The sequence below is a fragment of the Pelophylax lessonae genome (genome assembly GCF_965119305.1).
Source record: "Pelophylax lessonae genome assembly, chromosome: 7".
NCBI lineage: Eukaryota > Metazoa > Chordata > Amphibia > Anura > Ranidae > Pelophylax > Pelophylax lessonae.
Window position 1 is genome coordinate 38,026,176 of NC_138774.1, and position 23,679 is coordinate 38,049,854.

Below are 23,679 nucleotides of genomic sequence, written 5' to 3' on the forward strand. Positions count from 1 at the left end.
TAAATAAATAAAAATAACAAATCTTTCCCCTAGTTTGTAGACACGATAACTTTTGCGCAAACTTTTTACGAAAAATATGTAGCAGAATAGAAAATTGGTCTAAAATTATGAAAAAAATAGATTTTTAAATTATTTTTTTTGGGAATGTTATATAGGAGAATGTGAAAAATATTGTTTTTTTTTTTTTCAGAATTGTCGCTCTTTTATTTATAGCGCAAAAAATAAAAATCCCACAGGTGATCAAATACCACCAAAAGAAAGCTCTATTTGTGGGAAAAAAAGGACATCAATTTAATTTGGGAACAACGTCGCACCACCGTGCAAATGTCTGTTAAAGTAACGCAGTGCCGAATCGCAAAAAAATGGCCTGGCCATTAAGGGGGGAAATCTTCCGGTCCAGAACTGGTAAAAAAAGGATGGTGAGGATAGAAGACACTATCATTTCAGTTATACAACTCATTTATCCTCATTGTAATATTATAGTGATGCATATTTGTACTCTATATACCACACTGACCATTGACCATGCCTTAATCTCTCACCAAAACACTGCATTATGAAGAAAAAACCCTGATGTGGTAAAACTCTTTACACTCTATGCAGAAAAAAAAAAGATTTGGCTGAAGGTTTCAGTTTTTGGTCTGATGTGAGTATTGTGTGCAGTGTGGAGCCATCTGATTGGTTACCTCATGATCCTGATCCTGGTCCTGATCCGGATCCTGGTCCTGATCTTGATCCTGACTTGGTACTTCTGAAAAGCTCCCCTTCTTTCTCGGTCTTCCTCTTGGTCTTTTTGGGCCTAAGGACAATAAAGTAGGGCGGTGCAACAGAATCTTCTTTGGGCGACCTCTCTTTTTAACTTCAAAGGTCCCTGACACAGGAGCTAACTGAAAAAAAAAAACAAAAAAGAAACAATAAAAAGAAAACGAATGCTTGGTAAGGCTAAGAAAGCATCTAACACATGAAGAGAACCCTACAACTCTCAGGGATATAACCCTTTCCCACTGTGCTGAAATTGTGCCTTTATTTTTTTCCTGTGTCTTTGGTGCTGTCAGAATACACTGATCAGTGGCTGCAGCTGCTGATCCTCAAATGCTTTCCAATGTCTCCATTTAACGGAAGTCGATCTAACAATTGACTTCTGTCAAACAGGGAAAGTCACAGACTGACTGACATTTGACCGGTCCCTGCTGAATTGGCTGAATTTCGATCCATCTATGACCAGCATTAGAAATTACACCAACGCCTTTGCAGCTGAAAAAAGGTCACGTATCCTCATTTACAGTATATTCCCCCATTATGTTTTCCATTCTCATCACTTATATTACAACTAATGTACCACCTAGAGATGAACATGGGTATAGGATCATTGCTTCCATCCAGAGATGTATAGTAACTAAGTAGAACTACTTCACTACTGTACTTAAGCACGGAAAGGCGGTATCTGTACTTTCCTAGAGTAGAATTTTTTTCTCCTACTTCCACTTTTACTTCATTACATTTTTTCAATGATTTCAATACTTCTTCTCCAATATTTTTTTTTGTGCTGCATAGTTACTCGTTACAATTATAAAAATTACCACTGCCAGAACAGTAGATGGCAGGTTTCATGAAGCTCAAAACATGTGTATTATCAGCACATACGAAAATAAATGCTACTGTATGTATAAATAAAAGCTGCATTTATAATAAAAAAAAACCATATGATGTCCAAATTTTGACTTCTTTCTTTAATAACTACATAACACAGTACTTGTACTTTTACTTTCAGTACTTTGAGTAGCAAATTTTTTTTTGGCCTTTTTCTGACGCTTTTGTTAACATGTAAAAATCTATATTTTTTTGCTAGAAAATTAGTTTGAATCCCCCAAACATTATATATTTTTTAAAGCAGAGGAGAATAAAATAAGTTTTGCAATTTTTTCTTATGTGACGCGGTATTTGCGCCTTGGTTTTTCAAATGCAATTTTTTGGGAAAAAAGCAAAAAAAAAAAAAAAAAAAAAAAAATGAATACTTAACCGAATATTTTGTTAGATATAAAAGAAGATGTTACGCCAAGTAAATAGATACCAAACATGTCGCACTTTAAAAAGTTGTGCACGCCGGCGCAATGGTGACAAACGACGTAAAAGTTACTATTGATTAGCGACACTTTCAAAGCCTTTACAGGTTACCACTCTAGATTTACACATAACGTCTGCTGCTAGAATGACTGCCCATGATCTGATGTTTGCGCAAGCACCGGGGTACGGGGGACACTTACATTTTTTTTTTTTTAATTATTAATTTTTACACTATTACTTTAATTTGTCTTTAAAGGAGAAGTCCAGACAAAACCTAACCAACGCTAAACCTGCTCTGTGCCACATTCTAACCCAAATCTATTGAATATTGTAAAGCAAAAATCGCTGTACTTACCTTTTCTGCACCCGATCCGGTCTCCAGTGGCGGAAACTCTGTGCAGGAGAGGACTGACAACGGCTGTGAAATGCCTGGGAAGTGATGTCACCCACAGACTTACTATGGGGCTTCCGTTTTCGGATGCCTCTCCTGCAGCCGCCTCCATGCTGAAGCCGCCGCTGACAGCTGATGTTGGGACCGGATCGGGTGCAGAATAGGTAAATACAGTGATTTTTGCTTTACATGATAGGTAGATCAGGTTTAGAATGTGGCACAGAGCAGGTTTAGCGTTTACTTTAACCACTTGCAGACCGCCGCAAGTACATATACTGCGGCGGTCAGCCCCTCACAGGCAAAGTGACGTATGGGTACGTCACTAGCCTGTGAGGCTCTGGGGAGCGAGCGCGCGCCGCCGGAGGCGCGCTCCCGCTCCGTCACGGAACCCCCCCGCGCGCGTGTGCCTGGCGGACCTGATGTCCGCCAGGCACTCGCGATCGTCCATGACAGCGGGAGAAAGGCAAGCGGCTAATGTAAACAAGCTGCCCGTCATTCTTCCCTGTGTAAGAACAGTGATCATACGGTTCTACTATGTAGGACCGTTGATCACTGTTCCTACACCTCAAGCCACAGCCAATCACAGTTAGAAACACGCCCTTAGGGACACACACCACCCCTCCCTCTCAAATAAAGTTAACCCCTTCACTACCAGTGTCATTTTACAGTAACAGTACATATGTATAGCACTGATTACTGTAGTAATGTCACTGGTAACCCCAAAAGTATCAAAAATGTCAGTCAAGGGTCCGATCTGTCCACCGCAATGTCGCAGTACCGCAAAAAAAAAAAAAAAAAAAAAAAAAAAAAAAAATCGCAGATCGCCGCCATTACGCGTTAAAAAAAAAAAAACAACAAAAATGACAAAAATCTTTCCCTTAGTTAGTAAACGCAATAACTTTTGCGCAAACCAATCAAAATACGCTTTTTGCGATTTTGTTTACCAAAATATGTACCATAAAACAAATTGGCCTAAAATGTTAAAAAATTTTGATTTTTACATTTTTTTTGGGGGAATTTCATATAGAAAAATGTGAAAAATATTGTTATTTTTGAAAAATTTACGCTCTTTTTTTGTTTATAGCGCATGATCAAAAAAAAAAAAAAAAAAAAAAACAAAAAAAAATCGCACAGGTGATCAAATACCACCAAAAGAAAGCTCTATTTGTGGGAAAAAAGGACATCAATTTAATTTGGGAACAACGTCGCACCGCCTTGCAAATGTCTTAAAGTAACGCAGTGCCGAATCGCAAAAAAATGGCCTGGCCATTAAGGGGGAAAATCTTCCGGTCCAGAAGTGGTTAAAGAAGGATGGTGAGGATAGAAGACACTATCATTTCAGTTATACAACTCATTTATCCTCATTGTAATATTATAGTGATGCATATTTGTACTCTATATACCACACTGACCATTGACCATGCCTTAATCTCTCACCAAAACACTGCATTATGAAGAAAAACCCTGATGTGGTAAAACTCTTTACACTCTATGCAGAAAAAAAAAAAAAAGATTTGGCTGAAGGTTTCAGTTTTTGGTCTGATGCGAGTATTGTGTGCAGTGTGGAGCCATCTGATTGGTTACCTCATGATCCTGATCCTGGTCCTGATCCGGATCCTGGTCCTGGTCTTGATCCTGACTTGGTACTTCTGAAAAGCTCCCCTTCTTTCTCGGTCTCCCTCTTGGTCTTTTTGGGCCTAAGGACAATAAAGTAGGGCGGTGCAACCTAATCTTCTTTGGGCGACCTCTCTTTTTAACTTCAAAGGTCCCTGACACAGGAGCTAACTGAAAAAACAAAACAAAAAAGAAACAATAAAAAGAAAACGAATGCTTGGTAAGGCTAAGAAAGCATCTAACACATGAAGAGAACCCTACAACTCTCAGGGATATAACCCTTTCCCACTGTGCTGAAAATGTGCCTTTATTTTTTTCCTGTGTCTTTGGTGCTGTCAGAATACACTGATCAGTGGCTGCAGCTGCTGATCCTCAAATGCTTTCCAATGTCTCCATTTAACGGAAGTCGATCTAACAATTGACTTCTGTCAAACAGGGATAGTCACAGACTGACTGACATTTGACCGGTCCCTGCTGAATTGGCTGAATTTCGATCCATCTATGACCAGCATTAGAAATTACACCAACGCCTTTGCAGCTGAAAAAAGGTCACGTATCCTCATTTACAGTATATTCCCCCATTATGTTTTCCATTCTCATCACTTATATTACAACTAATGTACCACCTAGAGATGAACATGGGTATAGGATCATTGCTTCCATCCAGAGATGTATAGTAACTAAGTAGAACTACTTCACTACTGTACTTAAGTACTGAAAGGCGGTATCTGTACTTTCCTAGAGTAGAATTTTTTTCTCCTACTTCCACTTTTACTTCACTACATTTTTTCAAGGATTTCAATACTTCTACTCCGATATTCTTTTTTTGTGCTGCATAGTTACTAGTTACAATTATAAAAATTACCACTGCCAGAACAGTAGATGGCAGGTTTCATGAAGCTCAAAACATGTGTATTATCAGCGCATACGAAAATAAATGCTACTGTATGTATAAATAAAAGCTGCATTTGAAATAATAAAAAACAATATGATGTTCAAACTTTTGACTTCTTTCTTTAATAACTACATAACACAGTACTTGTACTTTTACTTTCAGTACTTGAGTAGCAAAATTTTTTTAAACACTACTTGCAATACTTAACCACTTGCCGACCGCCGCAAGTACATATACTGCGGCGGTCAGCCCCTCACAGGCAAAGTGATGTACCGGTACGTCACTAGCCTGTGAGGCTCCAGGGAGCGAGCGCGCGCCGCCGGAGGCGCGCTCCAGCGCAGTCACAGACCCCCCCCCGCCACGCGTGTGAGCGGCGGACCTGATATCCGCCGCTCACTCACGATCGTCCGTGACAGCGGGAGAAAGGCAGGCGGCTAGTGTAAACAAGCCGCCTGTCATTCTCCCCTGTGTAGGAACAGTGATAACACGGTTCTACTATGTAGGACCGTTGATCATTGTTCCTACACCTCAAGCCACAGCCAATCACAGTTAGAATCACGCCCCTAGGGACACACACAGCCCCTCCCTCTCAAAAAAAGTTAACCCCTTCACTACCAGTGTCATTTTACAGTAACAGTGCATATGTATAGCACTGATTACTGCAGTAATGTCACTGGTAACCCCAAAAGTGTCAAAAATGTCAGTCAAGGGTCCAATCTGTCCGCCCCAATGTCACACACAAAAAAAAAAAAAATAAAATCGCAGATCGCCGCCATTATGCGTTAAAAAATCAAAAATGACAAAAATCTTTCCCTTTGTTAGTAAACGCGATAACATTTGCGCAAACCAATCAAAATACGCTTTTTGCGATTTTTTTTTTTTTAACCAAACATATGTAGCATAAAACAAATTGCCCGAAAATGTTAAAAAATTTAGATTTTTAATTTTTATTTTTGGGAATTTCATATAAAAAAAATGTGAAAAAATATTGTTATTTTTGCAAAATTGACACTCTTGTTTATAGCACATGATCAAAAATGGCACAGGTGATCAAATACCACCAAAAGAAAGCCTCGGCAGTGGGGACTCTTGATGCACGGGGCAGGCGGCTCCGCCTGCCACCCGCGATCATTCCCGGCTGGGAGAGAAGAACGGTCAGCTGATGTAAACACAGCTAACCGTTCTTCTCCCTGGAATGATCATAGAGCTCCTGTGATCCTTCTATATAGGATCACATGTCTATGGTAATTTCACAAGCCTCACCCCCACAGTTAGAATCACTCCCCTAGGCACACATTTAAACCCTTGATCACCCAGAGTGTTAACCCCCTTCCCTGCCAGTGTCATTATTACAGTAACAATGCATATTTATAGCACTGATTACTGTAGTAATGTCACTGGTCCCCCCAAAAGTGTCAAAAATGTCAGGGGTCCGATCTGTCCGCCGCAATCCCGCTAAAAATCGCAGATCGTCGCCAATAACAGTAAAAAAATTAAAATGACAAATCTTTCCCGTAGTTCAGGGATCTTCAAACTATGGCCCTCCAGTTGTTCAGGAACTACAATTCCCATCATGCCTAGTCATGCCTGTGAATGTCAGAGTTTTACAATTGCTGATGGGATGTGTAGTTCTGCAGCAGCTGGAGGGCCGTAGTTTGAGGATCCCTGCTGTAGTTTGTAGACGCGATAACTTTTGCGCAAACCAATCAAAATACGCTTATTGCAATTTTTTTTTTTACCAAAAATATGTAGCAGAAAAATTGGCCTAAAATTTTCAAAAATTATGATTTATACATTTTTTTTTTTGGGGAATGTTATATAGCAGAATGTGAAAAATATTGTTTTTTTTTTTCAGAATGGTCGCTCTTTTTTTGGTTATAATGCAAAAAATAAAAATTTAAATCGCACATGTGATCAAATACCACCAAAAGAAAGATCCATTTCTGGGGAAAAAAAGACAATTTTATTTAAGTACAGCGTTGCACGACCGCGTAATTGTCCGTTAAAATAACGCAGTGCTGAATCGCAAAATATGGCCTGGTCATTAAGGGGGCAAATCCTTCTGGTCCAGAAGTGGTTAAAATGGGTGTTAGCAACCAAGTAAAACAAAAGAGAATTTTAAGAGAATAACTAAGTTCTAAACATAGAGAGCAAAAAGAAAATAAGATTAAAAAAAATAAAAATAAAAATAGACTGTACTGTCTGAAGCGACTTCAAAATAGTCATTATACCTATAAAGTCAGAACTGTATGTGAATCATGCCTTCAGAGTACTGAAATATCTCGTCTCATAATTTCCATTTAATGTGAAAAATTTTCAAGCCTTGGTTGTTAGTAGCTAAAAATTTCTTATAAATATGATGGGAATTAACCTAATAACTGCTGAGATGTTTAACCACTTAAGCCCCGGAGGATTTGGCTGCTAAACGACCAGGGGGTATTTTGCGATTCGGCACTGCTTGACTTTAACGGACAATTGCGCGGTCGTGCGACGCTGTACCTAAACAAATTTAACGTCCTTTTTTTCTCACAAACAGAGCTTTCTTTTGGTGCTATTTGATCACCTGTGCGATTTTTTGATCACGCGCTATAAACAAAAAAAGAGCGTAATTTTTGCAAAAACAACAATATTTTTCACATTTTTTTATATGAAATTCCCCCCAAAAAAAATGTAAAAATCAAAATTTTTTAACATTTTCGGCCAATTTGTTTTACACTACCTATGTTTGGTAAAAAAAAAAAAAAAAAAAAATCGCAAAAAGCGTATTTTAATTGGTTTGCGCAAAAGTTATCGCGTTTACTAACAAAGGGAAAGATTTTTGTCATTTTTGGTGTTTTTTTTTCAACGCGTAATGGCGGCGATCTGCAATTTTTTTTTCGGTACTGCGACATTGCGGCGGACAGATCGGACCCTTGACTGACATTTTTGACACTTTTGGGGGTACCAGTGACATTACTGCAGTAATCAGTGCTATAAATATGCACTGTTACTGCAAAAATGACACTGGCAGGGAAGGGGTTAACTTTATTGGACAGGGAGGGGTTACGCGTGTCCTAGGGGCGTGCTTCTAACTGTGCAGGGACATTCCTATTGGTGTAAAAACAAAGATCAACGGTTCTACATAGAACCGTCTGATCTTCATTTTTACACAGGGAGAACTGACAGGCAGCTTGTTTACATAAGCCGCTCCGCCTTTCTCCCTTCACAGGAGCGATCGTAGTGTGACCGGCGGACATCGAGTCCGCTGGTCACACGCACTGACTTGTCTGTGAACGAGCCGCGGCGGGCGCGCGCCCGCCCGCAATTGGCTCGCAAGTCAGTGACAGGCGAGTGACGTATCCATACGTCACTCTGCCTGGCCGGGGCTGACCGCCGCAGTATATAGTCGTGCGGCGGTCGGCAACCGGTTAAGGCCCCTTTCATACCTGTCCATTCCGCCGACGGACTCCGTTTTTCTCAGTGGGGATCGATCCGCTGATCCCTGCTGAGCAGGAGGATGACAGGTCCGTCTCCACTCTGTGTGCAGAGACACAGCTGTCAGATCCCCGCTCTCCTCTATGGGGAGGATCGGATGAGAGCGGACCGACTTTCCGTTCTCATCCGACCCACCAGACGGATGGAAAATAGGATTTCCATCCGTCCAGATTTGACGGACAGGTTTGGATCAAATGTCAGTGGACATGTCTCCACTGACATCCGATGCCCTATAGAGATACATGGGGGCATCCGTTCAGATCCGCCTGAAAAACTGACAGGTGGATGGATCTGAACGGACCGCATGTGTGAAAGGGGCCTAATGGTACTCTGGAACTAATGTTGCTCTGTTAACCAATAAAAATTTCCTGAAAAAAATACAACGGTGGTGTCTACTATCCTCACTATCCCTCTCTGAAATATATCTTCCTATTCAAAGTTCAAGATATATTTTTATTTGTAGCGATACCAATATGCTACGACTAAGAGCCGGTTCGCATTAGCGCGACTTGTCAGCCTGACAAAACGTCGTGCTCCCTCGCAGTCCATTGACCGCTACAGGACCCGTTCTAATAGGAGCGACACAAGTTGCTCCGACTTAGAAAAAGGGTCCTGTACTATTTCGGGGCGACCTCGGAGCGACTTGCGTTGACTTCAATTATATGAAGTCCGTGCATGTCGCTCCGAAGTCGTGGTGCATGGTAATGCACAAGTCGCCCCCGAAGTAGTACAGAGTCGTGTCGCCCCAGTGTGAACCGACTCTTAACCACTTGCCGACTGCTCACAGTATATTTACTGCGGCAGTCGGCCCCGGCCAGGCAGATCGAGCACTTGTACTTTTACTCAAGTATGGGGTTCGAGTACTTTATACAACTCTGATCCTCCCCCCTTTCAACAAAGCCCAAATTTGTTTTAATGGGGATACCACAGAAGATGAGAAGGCCCCTCACACTCACCTGCTAAGAGAAAGAAGGTATCCTCACTGAAAAAAATAGATTGTGCTTTGTTGAAAGGGGGAGAGGAGTAAGATTGTTAAAAGTTGTAAATTTGAACAAAGATCCACTTAGAAGCGATTTTGGGGGGGGGGGGGGGGAACGGACGTGTTAAGACAGTGGAGTCTCAGCGTGGTATCATTTGTGGTCCATCAAAATGCCTTACTATAAAGCAGGGATCCTCAAACTACGGCCCTCCAGCTTTTGCGGAACTACACATCCCATGAGGCATTGTAAAACTCTGATATTCACAGACATGGCTAGGCATGATGGGAATTGTAGTTCCTGAACAACTGGAGGGCCACAGTTTGAAGACCCCTGCTATAGGGCATGGTTTCCCAACCATGGAACCTTAGGGTTCCTTGAGCAATTTCTGCCTCATAGATAAGTTCCCATTGACACCATTGATCTTTTTAGCTATCTGTAAGGGGGAATTCTTCCCACTGACCATCACACGAATTTATCATGCCATAGATATAGTAATTATTTTAGCAAAGGTTCTCTGAGACCTGAAGTTTATTTCAAGGGTTCCTCTGTGTTCGAAAGGCTGCTATAGAGCATTAAATCCATCCAGCACAATGATCGATCATTACTACAGAGCACTTTTATTATAGCAGCTAAGCTTCCCATAAAAACAAAAACATTGCCCCACCAGTAAAAGAGGAGATCCTGAACAGAAAAACCCAAAGACCTTGGTTCTTTTACAAGGGATCAAACTCTACTAGCTTCCTCACTGTTGACTACTTTGAACCCAACATTTCTCAAAATACACAGAGCTGGTTCCTTGGATAATGACAGGAAATTGGGGGGTATGGCTGTATGGATGATCCCCTTGCAGTTTGTTATCTTTCCCCTCTACGCACCAGTCCGCTCCCTTTCCCCGCTCGACTCCCTTTCCCCGCTAGGCACCAGTTCATTCCCTTTCCCCTCTAGGCACCAGTCCACTACCTTTCCCCTCTAGGCACCAGTCCGCTCCCTTTCCCCGCTCGACTCCCTTTCCCCGCTAGGCACCAGTCCGCTCCCTTTCCCCGCTAGGCACCAGTCCGCTCCCTTTCCCCGCTCGACTCCCTTTCCCCGCTAGGCACCAGTCCGCTCCCTTTCCCCGCTCGACTCCCTTTCCCCGCTAGGCACCAGTCCGCTCCCTTTCCCCGCTAGGCACCAGTCCGCTCCCTTTCCCCTCTAGGCACCAGTCCACTCCCTTTCCCCTCTAGGCACCAGTCCACTCCCTTACCCCTCTAGGCACCAGTCCACTCCCTTTCCCCTCTAGGCACCAGTCCACTCCCTTTCCCCTCTAGGCACCAGTCCACTCCCTTTCCCCTCTAGGCACCAGTCCACTCCCTTTCCCCTCTAGGCACCAGTCCACTCCCTTTCCCCGCTAGGCACCAGTCCACTCCCTTTCCCCGCTAGGCACCAGTCCACTCCCTTTCCCCGCTAGGCACCAGTTCACTCCCTTTCCCCTCTAGGCACCAGTCCGCTACCTTTCCCCTCTAGGCACCAGTCCGCTCCCTTTCCCCGCTAGGCACCAGTCCACTCCCTTTCCCCGCTAGGCACCAGTCCACTCCCTTTCCCCTCTAGGCACCAGTCCGCTCCCTTTCCCCTCTAGGCACCAGTCCACTCCCTTTCCCCGCTAGGCACCAGTCCACTCCCTTTCCCCGCTAGGCACCAGTCCACTTCCTTTCCCCTGGCCCACTGCCCCATGTTCCTTTCTTCAATTCCTTTCTGCAACCTTGTCTTCCTACTGCAGTCGTACGTTTTCTACTAAAGGTACTTACAAGATTGCTATATTTGTGTCACATGGACCCATGGAGTTGCACTCTCTCAATTAACATTCACTAGGGGAGCATTTTTCAAAGTGATTTCTAAGCAAAATCAAAGCGTGGAGACATGGATGGGAGAGTTTGCTTTGAGTAATAACCCTTTCGTGCCGACCGCCTCCAGGCCCATGCGACTGCTGTGATTGGTTGTCACATGGCGGAAGGCTCCCGATCACAAGTTTACACTGGGAGCTTACTGAGCCCCACCGGCTACTGTTCTGGGGGCGTGCTCTCAGCACGGTAAGTTGTTTTAACAGGGAGGCATACGTGCAGCCACATGGCGTTAAAAGGTTATAAATGAATTCTGTAGCGTTTTTGATTTGAGGTGCTCAAATGCAGTGTATTTCCGCTTTAATACATTGTACATGTATGCAATCTGGATTGTTCTTTACTCTTGAATAAAAAAATTAAAAAAAAAAAGGAGAAAGATGAGATCTTAGAAACTGAAAACATCTATTCATTTAAACAAAAAAAAAAAAAAAAAAAGAGAAGGAAAGAAGAATGTTGGTTTCAGCATTTTGTTCAGCTGTGACTTTTGCTCTTATGAGATTAACCACTTGCCTCCCAGGACAATTCAAACACTTCTCTCCAACAAGTAAAAATCATAACTTTTTTGCTTGAAAATTACTCAGAACCCCCAAGAATTATAGACACTGCTCAACAAAAATTAAAGAAACACTTTTTAATCAGAGTATAGCATCAAATCAATTCAACTCCTGGGATATTTATCTGGTCAGTTAAAGCGGTAGTATCCCGCTTTTTGACACTTTTACCTACAGGTAAGCCTATAATAAGGCTTACCTGTAGGTACAAATAATATCTCCTAAACCGGCATGGTTTAGGAGATATTTACAGTGCATGCAGCCGCTCGCGCGAGCTGCGCATGCGCTCTGAAGGTCCGGGGGGACCTTCAATTTAGTTTGCCGGGAGCTTGCCGGAAAAATCACTCCCGCGCGCATGCGCGGGAGTGACGTCATCCCGGCTCTGGCCAATCATCGCGCCGGAGCCGCCGAACCCGGAAGAGATGGCGAGGGATCATGGCAGCGCCCGCAGTGATGTCCGGGGGTCCGTGTCGGGGCTTCGTTCTAAGGTAAGTTACACATAATGGGCTAGTATGCGATGCATACTAGCTAATTATGCCTTTGTCTTGCAGGTTTTTAAAGGTTTACAACCGCTTTAAGTAGCAGAGGGGGTTGGTAATCAGTTTCAGCTTCTTTGGTGTTAATGAAATGAAAAACAAGTGCACTAGATGGGCAACAATGGGACAACCTCCAAAACAGGAATGGTTTTACAGGTGGTGACAAATGACATTTTTTTACCTACTCCTCTTTTCTGACTGTTTATCACTAGTTTTGCATTTGGCTAGGGTCAGTGTCACTACTGGTACCATGAGGCGATACATGAACCTTATAGAGGTTGCGCAGGCAGTCCAACTCCTCCAGGATGGCACATCAATAGATGCCATTACCAGAAGGTTTGCTGCGTCTCCCAGCACAGGCTCAAGAACATGGAGGAGATTCCAGGAGACAGGCAGTTACTCTAAGAGAGCTGGACAGGGCTGTAGAAGGTCCTTAACCCATCAGCAGGACCGGTATCTGCTCCTTTGTGCAAGGAGGAACAGGATGAGCACTGCCAGAGCCCTACAAAATGACCTCCAGCAGGCCACTGGTGTGAATGTCTCTGACCAAACAATCAGAAACAGACTTCATGAGGGTGGCCCGAGAGCCTGAAATCATCTTGTGGGCCCTGTGCTCACTGCCCGCCACTGTGGAGCTCAATTGTCATTTTCCATTGAACACCAGAATTGGCAGGTCTGCCACTGGCGCCTTGTGCTTTTCACAGATGAGAGCAGGTTCACCCTGAGTACATGTGACAGACGTGAAAGGATCTGGAGTATCATTGGAGAATGTTATGCTGTCTGTAACATCGTTTAGGATGACCAGTTTGGTGATGGGTCAGTGATGGTTTGGGGGGGCATATCCATGGAGGGACACAGAGACCCGTACAGGCTGGACAATGGCACCCTGGCTGCCATTTGGTATCAGGATGAAACCCTTGGACCCATTGTCAGACCCTACATCGGTGCAGTGGGTCCTGGGTTCCTCCTGGTGCACGACAATGCCCAGCCTCATGTGGCGAGAGTATACAGCCAGTTCCTGGAGGATGAAAGAATTGATACTACTGAATGGCCCCCATGTTCGCCTGACCTAAATCCAATAGAATAACTCTGGGACATAATATTTCGGTCCATCTGACGGCACCAGTTTGCGCCTCAGTCTGTTCAGGAGCTCAGTGATGCCCTGGTCCAGATCTGGGAGGAAATACCCCAGGACACCATGCGTTGTCTCATTAGGAGCATGCCCTGATGTTGTCAGGCATGCATACAAGCACGTGGGGGCCATACAAACTACGGAGTACCAATTTGAGTTGCTACAATGACATTTCCACAAAATGGCCTCGCCTGCTGCATCATTTTTTCACTTTGATTTTCGGGGTGTCTTTGAATTCAGCCCTCTGTAGGGTGATAATTTACATTTCCATCAAACGATGTGGCATCCTTTCCTTCCTAACACATTACCCAGTCCATACCAGTATAGATCCTAACATTACCCAGTCCATACCAGTATAGATATCCAGCATGAGATTTTTTTCCCTATTGAGATCTGATGTGTTTTCAAAGTGTTACTATAATTTTTTTGAGCAGTGTATATATTTTTAGCAGAAACCCTAGGGAATAAAATGGTGGTCGTTCCATTTTTTTATGTCACACGGTATTTGTGCAGCAAATATGTCAATTTATCTTCTCTATGCTGGAAAGCCGGAGATAAAAAAAAAAAAAATATGGATCTCAGGGCTTCCTAGCAAAAAAAAACCGACAGTGTTTACATCTGCCGGCGCTGGAAGTGACGTCGCTTGCGGCCTCCAAGGGTCATAGAGAGCAGCTCTATGGTAAACCAGCGCCGCCTGCAGATTCATTCTCCAGCTCCCTGATCACACAGGCAAGACCGGAGAAGCACCAGAGGGCGGCGGGAGGGGGGATGGATATGTCCCCTCCCTCCACCTGTAAAAGAAATCAAGCGGCTAAACAGCCAATTTGATTGTTTTTAAATTGCAGGGAATCGCCTGCTGAAAACAAAGATATCTGAATTATGCCTGCAGCTGCACCCATCATCCAGATATCGAAACGTCAAGTCAACCTGGGGGAAGTAGTTAAAGTGCTATTGGACCACAAAATAAAATGTAATATTACAGCTAACCTATTTTTAGATGTGATGGCTGCATTTATTTTCTTTTTTGGACAATTTCCCCCCTATTTTCACCAAGTGATCTTGGCAGGAGTGCTTTTATTCAATCATATAAAAATTTTATCCTAAAAAAATAAAATAAAAAATGGTTGCTGTAATTAACCGGTTGCCGACCGCCGCACGACTATATACTGCGGCGGTCAGCCCCGGCCAGGCAGAGTGACGTATCGGTACGTCACTCGCCTGTCACTGACTTGCGAGCCTATCGCGGGCGGGCGCGCGCCCGCCGAGGCGCGCGCCCGCCGCGGCTCGTTCACAGGCAAGTCAGTGCGTGTGACCGGCGGACTCGATGTCCGCCAGTCACACTGCGATCGCTCCTGTGAAGGGAGAAAGACAGAGCAGCTTGTGTAAACAAGCTGCCTGTCAGTTCTCCCTGTGTAAAAGTAAAGATCTGACCGTTCTACTATGTAGAACGGTGGATCTTTGCTTTTACACCAATAGGAATGTCCCTACACAGTAGAAAGCACGCCCCTAGGACACACTTAACCCCTCCCTGTCCAATAAAGTTAACCCCTTCCCTGCCAGTGTCATTTTTGCAGTAACAGTGCATATGTATAGCACTGATTACTGCAGTAATGTCACTGGTAACCCCAAAAGTGTCAAAAATGTCAGTCAAGGGTCCGATCTGTCCGCCGCAATGTCGCAGTACCGAAAAAAAAATCGCAGATCGCCGCCATTACGCGTTAAAAAAAAAAACACCAAAAATGACAAAAATCTTTCTCTTTGTTAGTAAACGCGATAACTTTTGCGCAAACCAATCAAAATACGCTTTTTGCGATTTTTTTTACCAAACATAGGTAGCATAAAAGAAATTGGCCGAAAAATTTTAAAAAATTTTGATTTTTACTTTTTTTTTTTGGGGAATTTCATATAAAAAAATGTGAAAAATATTGTTATTTTTGCAAAATTTACGCTCTTTTTTTGTTTATAGCGCGTGATCAAAAAATCGCACAGGTGATCAAATACCACCAAAAGAAAGCTCTGTTTGTGGGAAAAAAAGGACGTCAAATTCGTTTAGGTACAGCGTCGCACGACCGCGCAATTGTCCGTTAAAGTCACGCAGTAAAAAATCGCAAAAAAACCCCTGGTCCTTTAGCAGCCAAATCCTCCGGGGCTTAAGTGGTTAAAGTGTTATCTGGTGTTCAGCCCAGACTTGTTAGTCAAGTCCATCTATACCTGCTAATACATCTAATACTCCCCTCCCCATAGACTGACAATGCTACTGTCCAAAGGTGTCTCCGTTGCTTCTCCATACGGAGTGGAGACACCCTAAGACAGGAATTGTGTTACTGGCCGGATCACTAGGTGAAAATAAAGGAAAAAAATTAAAAAACTAAAATAGAAAACAAGAACACAGCCACCACATCAAAGAGTTAGGCAATATAGAATATATTTGTTTATATGGGTTTATTACCACTTTAATACGTGCAGTGGAGGTTACCTCTTGATCTGGACTTGGTACTTCTGAAAAGCTCCCCTTCTTCCTTGGTCTACCTCTTGGTCTTTTTGGAGTTAAAGACATTAAAGCAGATTTGTGCAATTTATTCTTCTTTGGGTGTCCTCGCTTTTATTTTCAGTCAGCACTTATGTCAGGGACCTCAAAGGTCCCTGACATAAGTGCTGACTGAAAATAAAAATAAAATGGTTTGATAAGACTAAGAACGCTAATGGAAAGTTGCCAAAACGTGCCACAAGGTGGCGGCCAACTGGGTGCATCTATACTATATGAACGTGCCACATCCTAGCAATTGAATTGAAAATGGAAAAGGAAACATGGACACGCCAGACATGGACGGAGGATCGCTGTTTCTTTCTTATGCCCCTTGTATGATCCTGATTGGTGGTGATCATTATTAACCACTTTACCACCGGAGGATTTTCCTGCTAAAAGACCAGGGGGTTTTTTGCGATTTTTTACTGCGTGACTTTAACGGACAATTGCGCGGTCGTGCGACGCTGTACCTAAACAAATTTCACGTCCTTTTTTTTCCCACAAACAGAGCTTTCTTTTGGTGGTATTTGATCACCTGTGCGATTTTTTGATCACACGCTATAAACAAAAAAAAGAGCGTAATTTTTGCAAAAATAACAATATTTTTCACATTTTTTTATATGAAATTCCCCCCCCAAAAAAATGTAAAAAATCTAAATTTGTTTTACGCTACATATGTTTGGTAAAAAAGATCTCAAAAAGCGTATTTTGATTGGTTTGCGTAAAAGTTATCGCGTTTACTAACAAAGGGAAAGATTTTTGTCATTTTTGGTGTTTTTTTTTTTTAACGAGTAATGGCGGCGATCTGCGATTTTTTTGCGGTACTGCGACATTGCGGCAGACAGATCGGACCCTTGACTGACATTTTTGACACTTTTGGGGGTACCAGTGACTAGACATATGCCGGTTTTCGGTAATTCGATATATCGCGGTATTGCATAGCCACGGTATTGTTATTGTGGCATTTTTAAAATACCGAGTTTCTCTGTCAAGTCTGCCTGACTTGTGAATTGATACATTTCAGTGAGCTGGATGACTCATTCACTCACTCAGCTAACACCTTTCAGCATTAAGTCTCCTAACTATAAACAAAAATGATTACATTTGTATCTTTTCCTTCCCTCTGCCAGGGAGAAAGGAAGTTTAACCTCTTAAAGACTGGATCTTTTTCTGACACTTGCTGCTTGCAAGTTAAAATCAGTTTTTTTTTTGCTAGAAAAGTACTTAGAACCCCCAAACATTTTATATATTTTTTTAGCAGAGACCCTACAGAATAAAATGGCGATTGTTGTAATATTTTATGTCACACTGTATTTGCGCAGCAGTCTTTCAAACGCAATGATTAGACTTTAATGAATAAAAAAAAAAAAAAAAACGTAACAGTAAAGTTATCCCAATTTTTTTTTTTTTTGTTACACAGAGAATCGTGAGAGAATCGTGATCTTTATTCCAAGCTAAAAAATCGTGATTCTCATTTTGGCCAGAATCGTGCAGCTCTAATAAATATATACACACACACACACACGCCTAGCAGCCCACATTACATTATTATATAGCCATCAAGCAGTGTCTGGCCTACCTGGTGATGACTGGTCCTGGCGCTCTGATCCGATGGCCTGGTCTTTAAAGGGGCAAATCCTTGCGATCCAGAAGTGGTTAAACCTGCAGGAGGACCGGTGTTTTTATCTATTAATGACTTTACTATTGCTTTAGGCCTGGTTCACATGTATGCGGGTTGGTGGTTCACATGTATGCGGGTTGGCGGTTCACATGTATGCGGGTTGGCGGTTCACATGTATGCGGGTTGGCGGCCCACATTTGCACAGGCATAGCAGCCCATTGATTTGAACGGGCTGCTATGCCCTCATTTTCCGCAGAAAAAAGGTGCATGCAGCATTTTTTTTAAATTCAGTGGCCTTGAAATCCATCCTGCTTTTGCACCATGCGACTAACCTGCAGTTCCTGCTCTGGCAAGCTTTCTGCATTTTTTGTATACGTGGGCACGGCATTTAAAAATAAACAGTTTGCGTGTGCAGCAACGGCAGGTAAGTCGCATGGTGCAAAAGAAGGATGGATTTCATGGCCACTGCATTTTTTTAAATTCTGCATGCACCTTTTTTCAGCTGAAAACGCAGGCATAGCAGCTCAAGCCCATTCACATCAATGGGCTGCTATGCCTGTGCAAATGTGGGCCCCCAACCCGCATACATGTGAACCAGGCCTAAAGCAATAGTAAAGTCATTAATAGATAAAAACACCGGTCCTCCTGCAGGTTTAACCAATTAATGACTTTACTATTGCTTTAGGCCTGGTTCACATGTATGCGGGTTGGGGGCCCACATTTGCACAGGCATAGCAGCCCATTGATGTGAATGGGCTTGAGCTGCTATGCCTGCGTTTTCAGCTGAAAAAAGGTGCATGCAGAATTTAAAAAAATGCAGTGGCCATGAAATCCATCCTTCTTTTGCACCATGCGACTTACCTGCCGTTGCTGCACACGCAAACTGTTTATTTTTAAATGCCGTGCCCACGTATACAAAAAATGCAGAAAGCTTGCCAGAGCAGGAACTGCAGGTTAGTCGCATGGTGCAAAAGCAGGATGGATTTCAAGGCCACTGAATTTTAAAAAAATGCTGCATGCACCTTTTTTCTGCGGAAAATGAGGGCATAGCAGCCCATTCAAATCAATGGGCTGCTATGCCTGTGCAAATGTGAACCACCAACCCGCATACATGTGAACCAGGCCTAAAGCAATAGTAAAGTAATTTATAAACAACACCTCCTTCAGGTTTAACCACTTCTTGACCACAAGGATTTGCCCTCTTAATGACCAGGCCATCGGATCGGAGCCGAGCGCCAGAACCAGTTATCACCAGTTAGGCCAGACACTGCTTGATGACCTATTTTAGGCCTGGTTCACAGAGTCTGTACTGACTGACTATATAATAATGTGCATAAGTGAACCAAAGCCCCTAAATTCAGCAATGAAATTGAAGTGAGGTGGAAATTTAATAATTTAAATTTAATAATAGAATACCGTGATAATACCGTATACCGTGGCAAAACCTTAATCAATTAATCGCAGCATGAAAATCTGATACCGTCACAAGCCTACCAGTGACATTACTGCAGTAATCAGTGCTATATATATGCACTGTTACTGCAAAAATGACACTGGCAGGGAAGGGGTTAACTGTATTGGACAGGGAGGGGTTAAGTGTGTCCTAGGGGCGTGCTTCTAACTGTAGTGGGACATTGCTATTGGTGTAAAAACAAAGATCAACGGTTCTACATAGTAGAACCGTCTGATCTTCATTTTTACACAGGGAGAATGACGGGCGGCTTGTTTACATAAGCCACTCTGTCTTTCTCCCGCTGTACCGGCGATCGTAGTGTGACCGGCGGACATCGGGTCCGCCAGTCACACTCCTCCGTGAACGAGCCGAGGCGGGCGCGCGCTCGCGCTCGCCCGCTATTGGATCTAGAAGGAGTGACAGGCGAGCGACGTTGACCTATGTCACTCTGCCTGGCCGGGGCTTACTGCCGCAGTAAATATACTGTGAGCAGTCGGCAAGTGGTTAAGCTGGATACACACTATCCAACTTTTGTGGTTAGATTTCCTTCAGATTTATCTTTTCTATGCAGTGCAAGGGCCTGCCAGATTGCATACAAATTGAAAGTGTTTAGGTTTGACCTCATATTATATGGTTTTGATAAGTCTAAAGGAAAAAGTCTTCAGAAAATCTTATAGTGTGTATGGCCCATTAGAGTGGCCTTTTCGCCTGCTCTTCCGTTCCATATTTCTGGGTGAGACCCCCAAAGGACATAGCTTTGGTCCAGTGCCCGTCAATTAGGCGTCTCCATGTGGGTTATTGGCCACCTTTCTGGTGTCCATCTCCCTCTGGGACTACACCTCGGGTCTTATTCCAGCGCCATTGGATCCTGCTATGCCCAGTATGCTCTGCAATTTGTGTAAAAGGCTTATGAATGTTTAAATTGGTCCCTGAAGAAGCCAATCTAGGAGCCTAATGGCTCAGCGAAACGCATAGGACATACCAAGTATTCTGTTTCTATTCATGAATATGACAAAACATGTTATGGATGAATAACCTATCTTCTTTTACATTTGTATATTGCGCTTTTATTCTTTTCTTTGATGAAATCAATAAAGTTGTATCTTTTTATACAAAGTATGTTGTATGTGAATGGGTTGACAACCTCTCAGCCTTTAAAATCCCATTTTTATTAGGTGGTATGTGAGCCAACTCTATCCACTTTTGGATTGGAGAACTGTTGGCACCCTTCCCCCTTCTTTTTTCACTTTAGTAAATGGCCTTAACCACTTGCCGACTGCTCACAGTACATTTACTGCGGCAGTCAGCCCCTCACAGGCAGAGCGACATAGGTCTACGTCGCTAGCCTGTGAGGCTCTGGGGAGCGAGCGCGCGCCGCTGAAGGTGCGCTCCCGCTCGGTCACGAGCAAGGAAAAACCTGCGATGTTTTGCGTTTCCTCTGCGTCCCTTAAGAGGACAACAAAGCAGGAGGACATGGTTCATCCTGCAAATGCAGCGTTTGCTTGATAGAAGCAACCAACTCATCCATGAGTGCAAGCTCTTCAGACGAGCCAGGGGGAGAATTATCAACCCCTTCCACCTCAGCCTCCCCGTCAGACCCCACAAGGTCCAGGGATGAGTGAGACCCTGAGAAGGGCACTCCAGCCATAGCAGCCCCATCGCCCTCTGAATCAGAGGAAAATAGACACCCTGGGCCGTTTTGTGGATCGATCAGCCACCAGCATCTGCACCTGAGCAGCCAAGTTTGCCACAATAGTGGCCAGATCAGCCCCCTCGGGGGAAGCAGCAGCCCCTTGGCCCCCCACCAGGGTGGGAGGAAAACTGCAATCCTGAGAATCCATGCCCCAGCAAAAAAATTAATAAAGGGTACTGCCCCTTTAAGATCGCGGCGAGCGCTGCCCACCGCACCCACTGAACACACTGACCCCCACAGGGATAAGAAACTGGGCAAGGAATACAGGAAAAAAGGAGATATAAAACCTGGAGAGCAACACACAGGCTGCTGCACCGATCGCTGTCCCAGAGGAAAAGGAAGTGATGCAAGACTGACCGCCCCTATGAAGCCTCTGTAAGGCTACACAAACATGGCCGCTGGCTGAGGACAAAAACCCTGGGCAAAGAGAACATGGCGCTGACATGTGGGATCGATCGCCGCCAAAAACGTGTGCAGTACCTCACAGGACCTGCCACCATAATTTTTGCCCCAGAAAAAATGGCGGATCGCCGCAGCGATCGCCGCACAGCATGTCTAAAATCTTACTGCTTCATATGACACCCAGCAGAGCGGGAGAGCCCCCCCTCACAGCCCACACACAGGCAGCAAGTGCACACAGGAGCTGACAGGGAGCACAGCAGCCACACAGACATGCAGGGTCACACAGTCCCAGACTGACACCCAAAAAAGACAGGTCCCCACATAGAGATACACTTACCAGTCCGGATGGCGTGGGGAGCCTGCTCCAGCGACCAAACCGCAGTACTGTGGACAGGGAGTGTCGCAAGCATGACGCAGTGGAGTTGCGGTGCGAAACCGCAATGGCGTCCAGTGAGGTAGTCACCTCACCGATAGCATCCCTGCAGCGAACAGGGATGGGTCGTTCAATGTGCCAGGGCAAAACCTAAGCTGAACGCTCGATGGCAGGCTGGGAAGCCCCTGGCCCTGAGCCCTGGGATCCAGGGTGGGCAGACTGAGACCCAGCTCCGCACGATCATCTTCATCAGAAGAACTAACTAATGCTGGAAATAAACAGCTAAGTAAAAGAAAGAGAAAAAACTTCAAATAAAATCAAAAAAGAGAAAAGTGGCTGAGACTAAGAGCCCCAGCACAGGAACAGCCTGCACTCCTGAGCTAGGCATATGAAACTGAGTTGGTATGCAGGAAGCAAGGAGGTATTGACTGAGGGGACCACCCCCTGGGGGTGGGATATGCTAAAAGCTTTGATATTAATATATTCTGTTGCCTAGCACTCCTACGGAGCAAAGGTCAATAACCCCATTAGTGACGAATATGAAGAGGCGGCGACTGTCGGAGGACGCAAGAGAAATATTGTTATTTTTGCAAAATTGTCGCTCTTTTTTTGTTTATAGCACATGATCAAAAAATTGCACAGGTGATCAAATACCACCAAAAGAAAGCTCCGTTTGTGGGGAAAAAAAAAGGACGTCAAATTAGTTTAGGTACAGCGTCGCACGACCGCGCAATGGTCCGTTAAAGTCACGCAGTGCCGAATCACAAAACACCCCCTGGTCAGGAAGGGGGTAAAATCTTCCGGGGCTTAAGTGGTTAAAGGATGTGGCTGTGAATGGTTGCCCTTAGAACCGACATCGTTCTATTTGGACATAGTGGACTTGTGCTATGGATCCTTTTATACTGGTTGATCCCCTCTTCATGGGACTATTGGATATCTTATTTAACCCTCATTGACTTATGGACGGTCTCTCAGAAGCCAATTTCCTACATTGTATGACTACAATTCCAGCTGAACAAGGACCAAATTCTCTTTACATATTAATAAGTACATTTTGGCTTATTCTGGCTTAAATTTTGCTGGACTTTATGATCTAACCTGGTTGGCCTCTTCGATAACCCCCCTTGATTTACCCTGTTTGCAAGCACCCTTGCAGAGTGATGAACCAGAGCTCCAGATGAAGCACACCTGCGAAACAGGTCAGCCTAATTCACACTCCATCTACTTGGGACATCTGTGACCACCATTTCTACAGTTCCCCAGGAGGGGTAGTGGTATCTCTCTTCTCCCCCTTCCATGGGGAACATTGGTATGGGTAGTGTCACAGAGCCTATATATATTTATGCTTGCATTGGAATAATGTGGTAGTTTGGAAATTACTTCCCTTACTTCCCTTTTGTGTTTAAGCAAATCTTTTTTTCTGTATGTGGTGGCTATTGTTCTATATTTTAAATACTTACAATAAATGTTATATTTTATTTACTGGTGCTTAGGCTGCCCAGGCTCCCACCCAACCTCAGTACTACTGACTTCCCTCCTCCCCACTCCTGCTGGCTGCTGCAGGGGATTGTTTCAGGATGGAGAGTGGGGGAATGGACCGGTAAATAGGTCATTCACCAGACCCTTCCTTTTCTGAATGAACACAGTGAAAGATCGGTACTGCTCATGAGAGTAATGTGTGCAGATAGTGCATTATGGAGGTATCTGATTGGTTACCTGATGATCCTGACTTGGAGCTTCTGAATAGCTTCCCTTCTTCCTTGGTCTACCTCTAGGTCTTTTTGGGGTTAGAGACAATATACCAGAGTGGTGCAGCATAATCTTTTTTGGGCGTCCTCTCTTTTTAACCTCAAGGGTTCCTGACAAAAGAGTTACCTGTAACAGAAAAAAATAAAAGAAGAAGAATTAAAGACGTTAATATGTAGGAAAAACACGAGATATAGCTTTGGGGGGACAAGTATACCTAAAGAGGAAACTTTTTTTGGTTTCGGGTAGAGTAGTTATTGGACGAAAACCAATTACATTTTTGTGTCCTTTTTCATGTCCCAATAGGGAGATTTTCCTTAACTTCCTAGACAGAACAGGAAGTGAGAAGA

The 23,679-nt window shown here is 43.9% G+C and overlaps 1 protein-coding gene across 1 annotated transcript in view; it reads right to left on the bottom strand.

The window, feature by feature from the left end:
• Positions 1-23,679, bottom strand: part of LOC309560437 (uncharacterized protein) — a 79,480-nt gene that overhangs the window by 22,287 nt on the left and 33,514 nt on the right. Inside the window, exons 7-11 of the mRNA XM_082264071.1 lie at positions 23,300-23,458; positions 16,147-16,173; positions 15,991-16,113; positions 4,040-4,240; positions 687-887 (exon numbers count right to left, since the gene is read on the bottom strand). Of these exons, the coding sequence (XP_082120197.1) occupies positions 687-887; positions 4,040-4,240; positions 15,991-16,113; positions 16,147-16,173; positions 23,300-23,458 (711 nt within the window). The remainder of the gene's footprint in view (positions 1-686; positions 888-4,039; positions 4,241-15,990; positions 16,114-16,146; positions 16,174-23,299; positions 23,459-23,679) is intronic.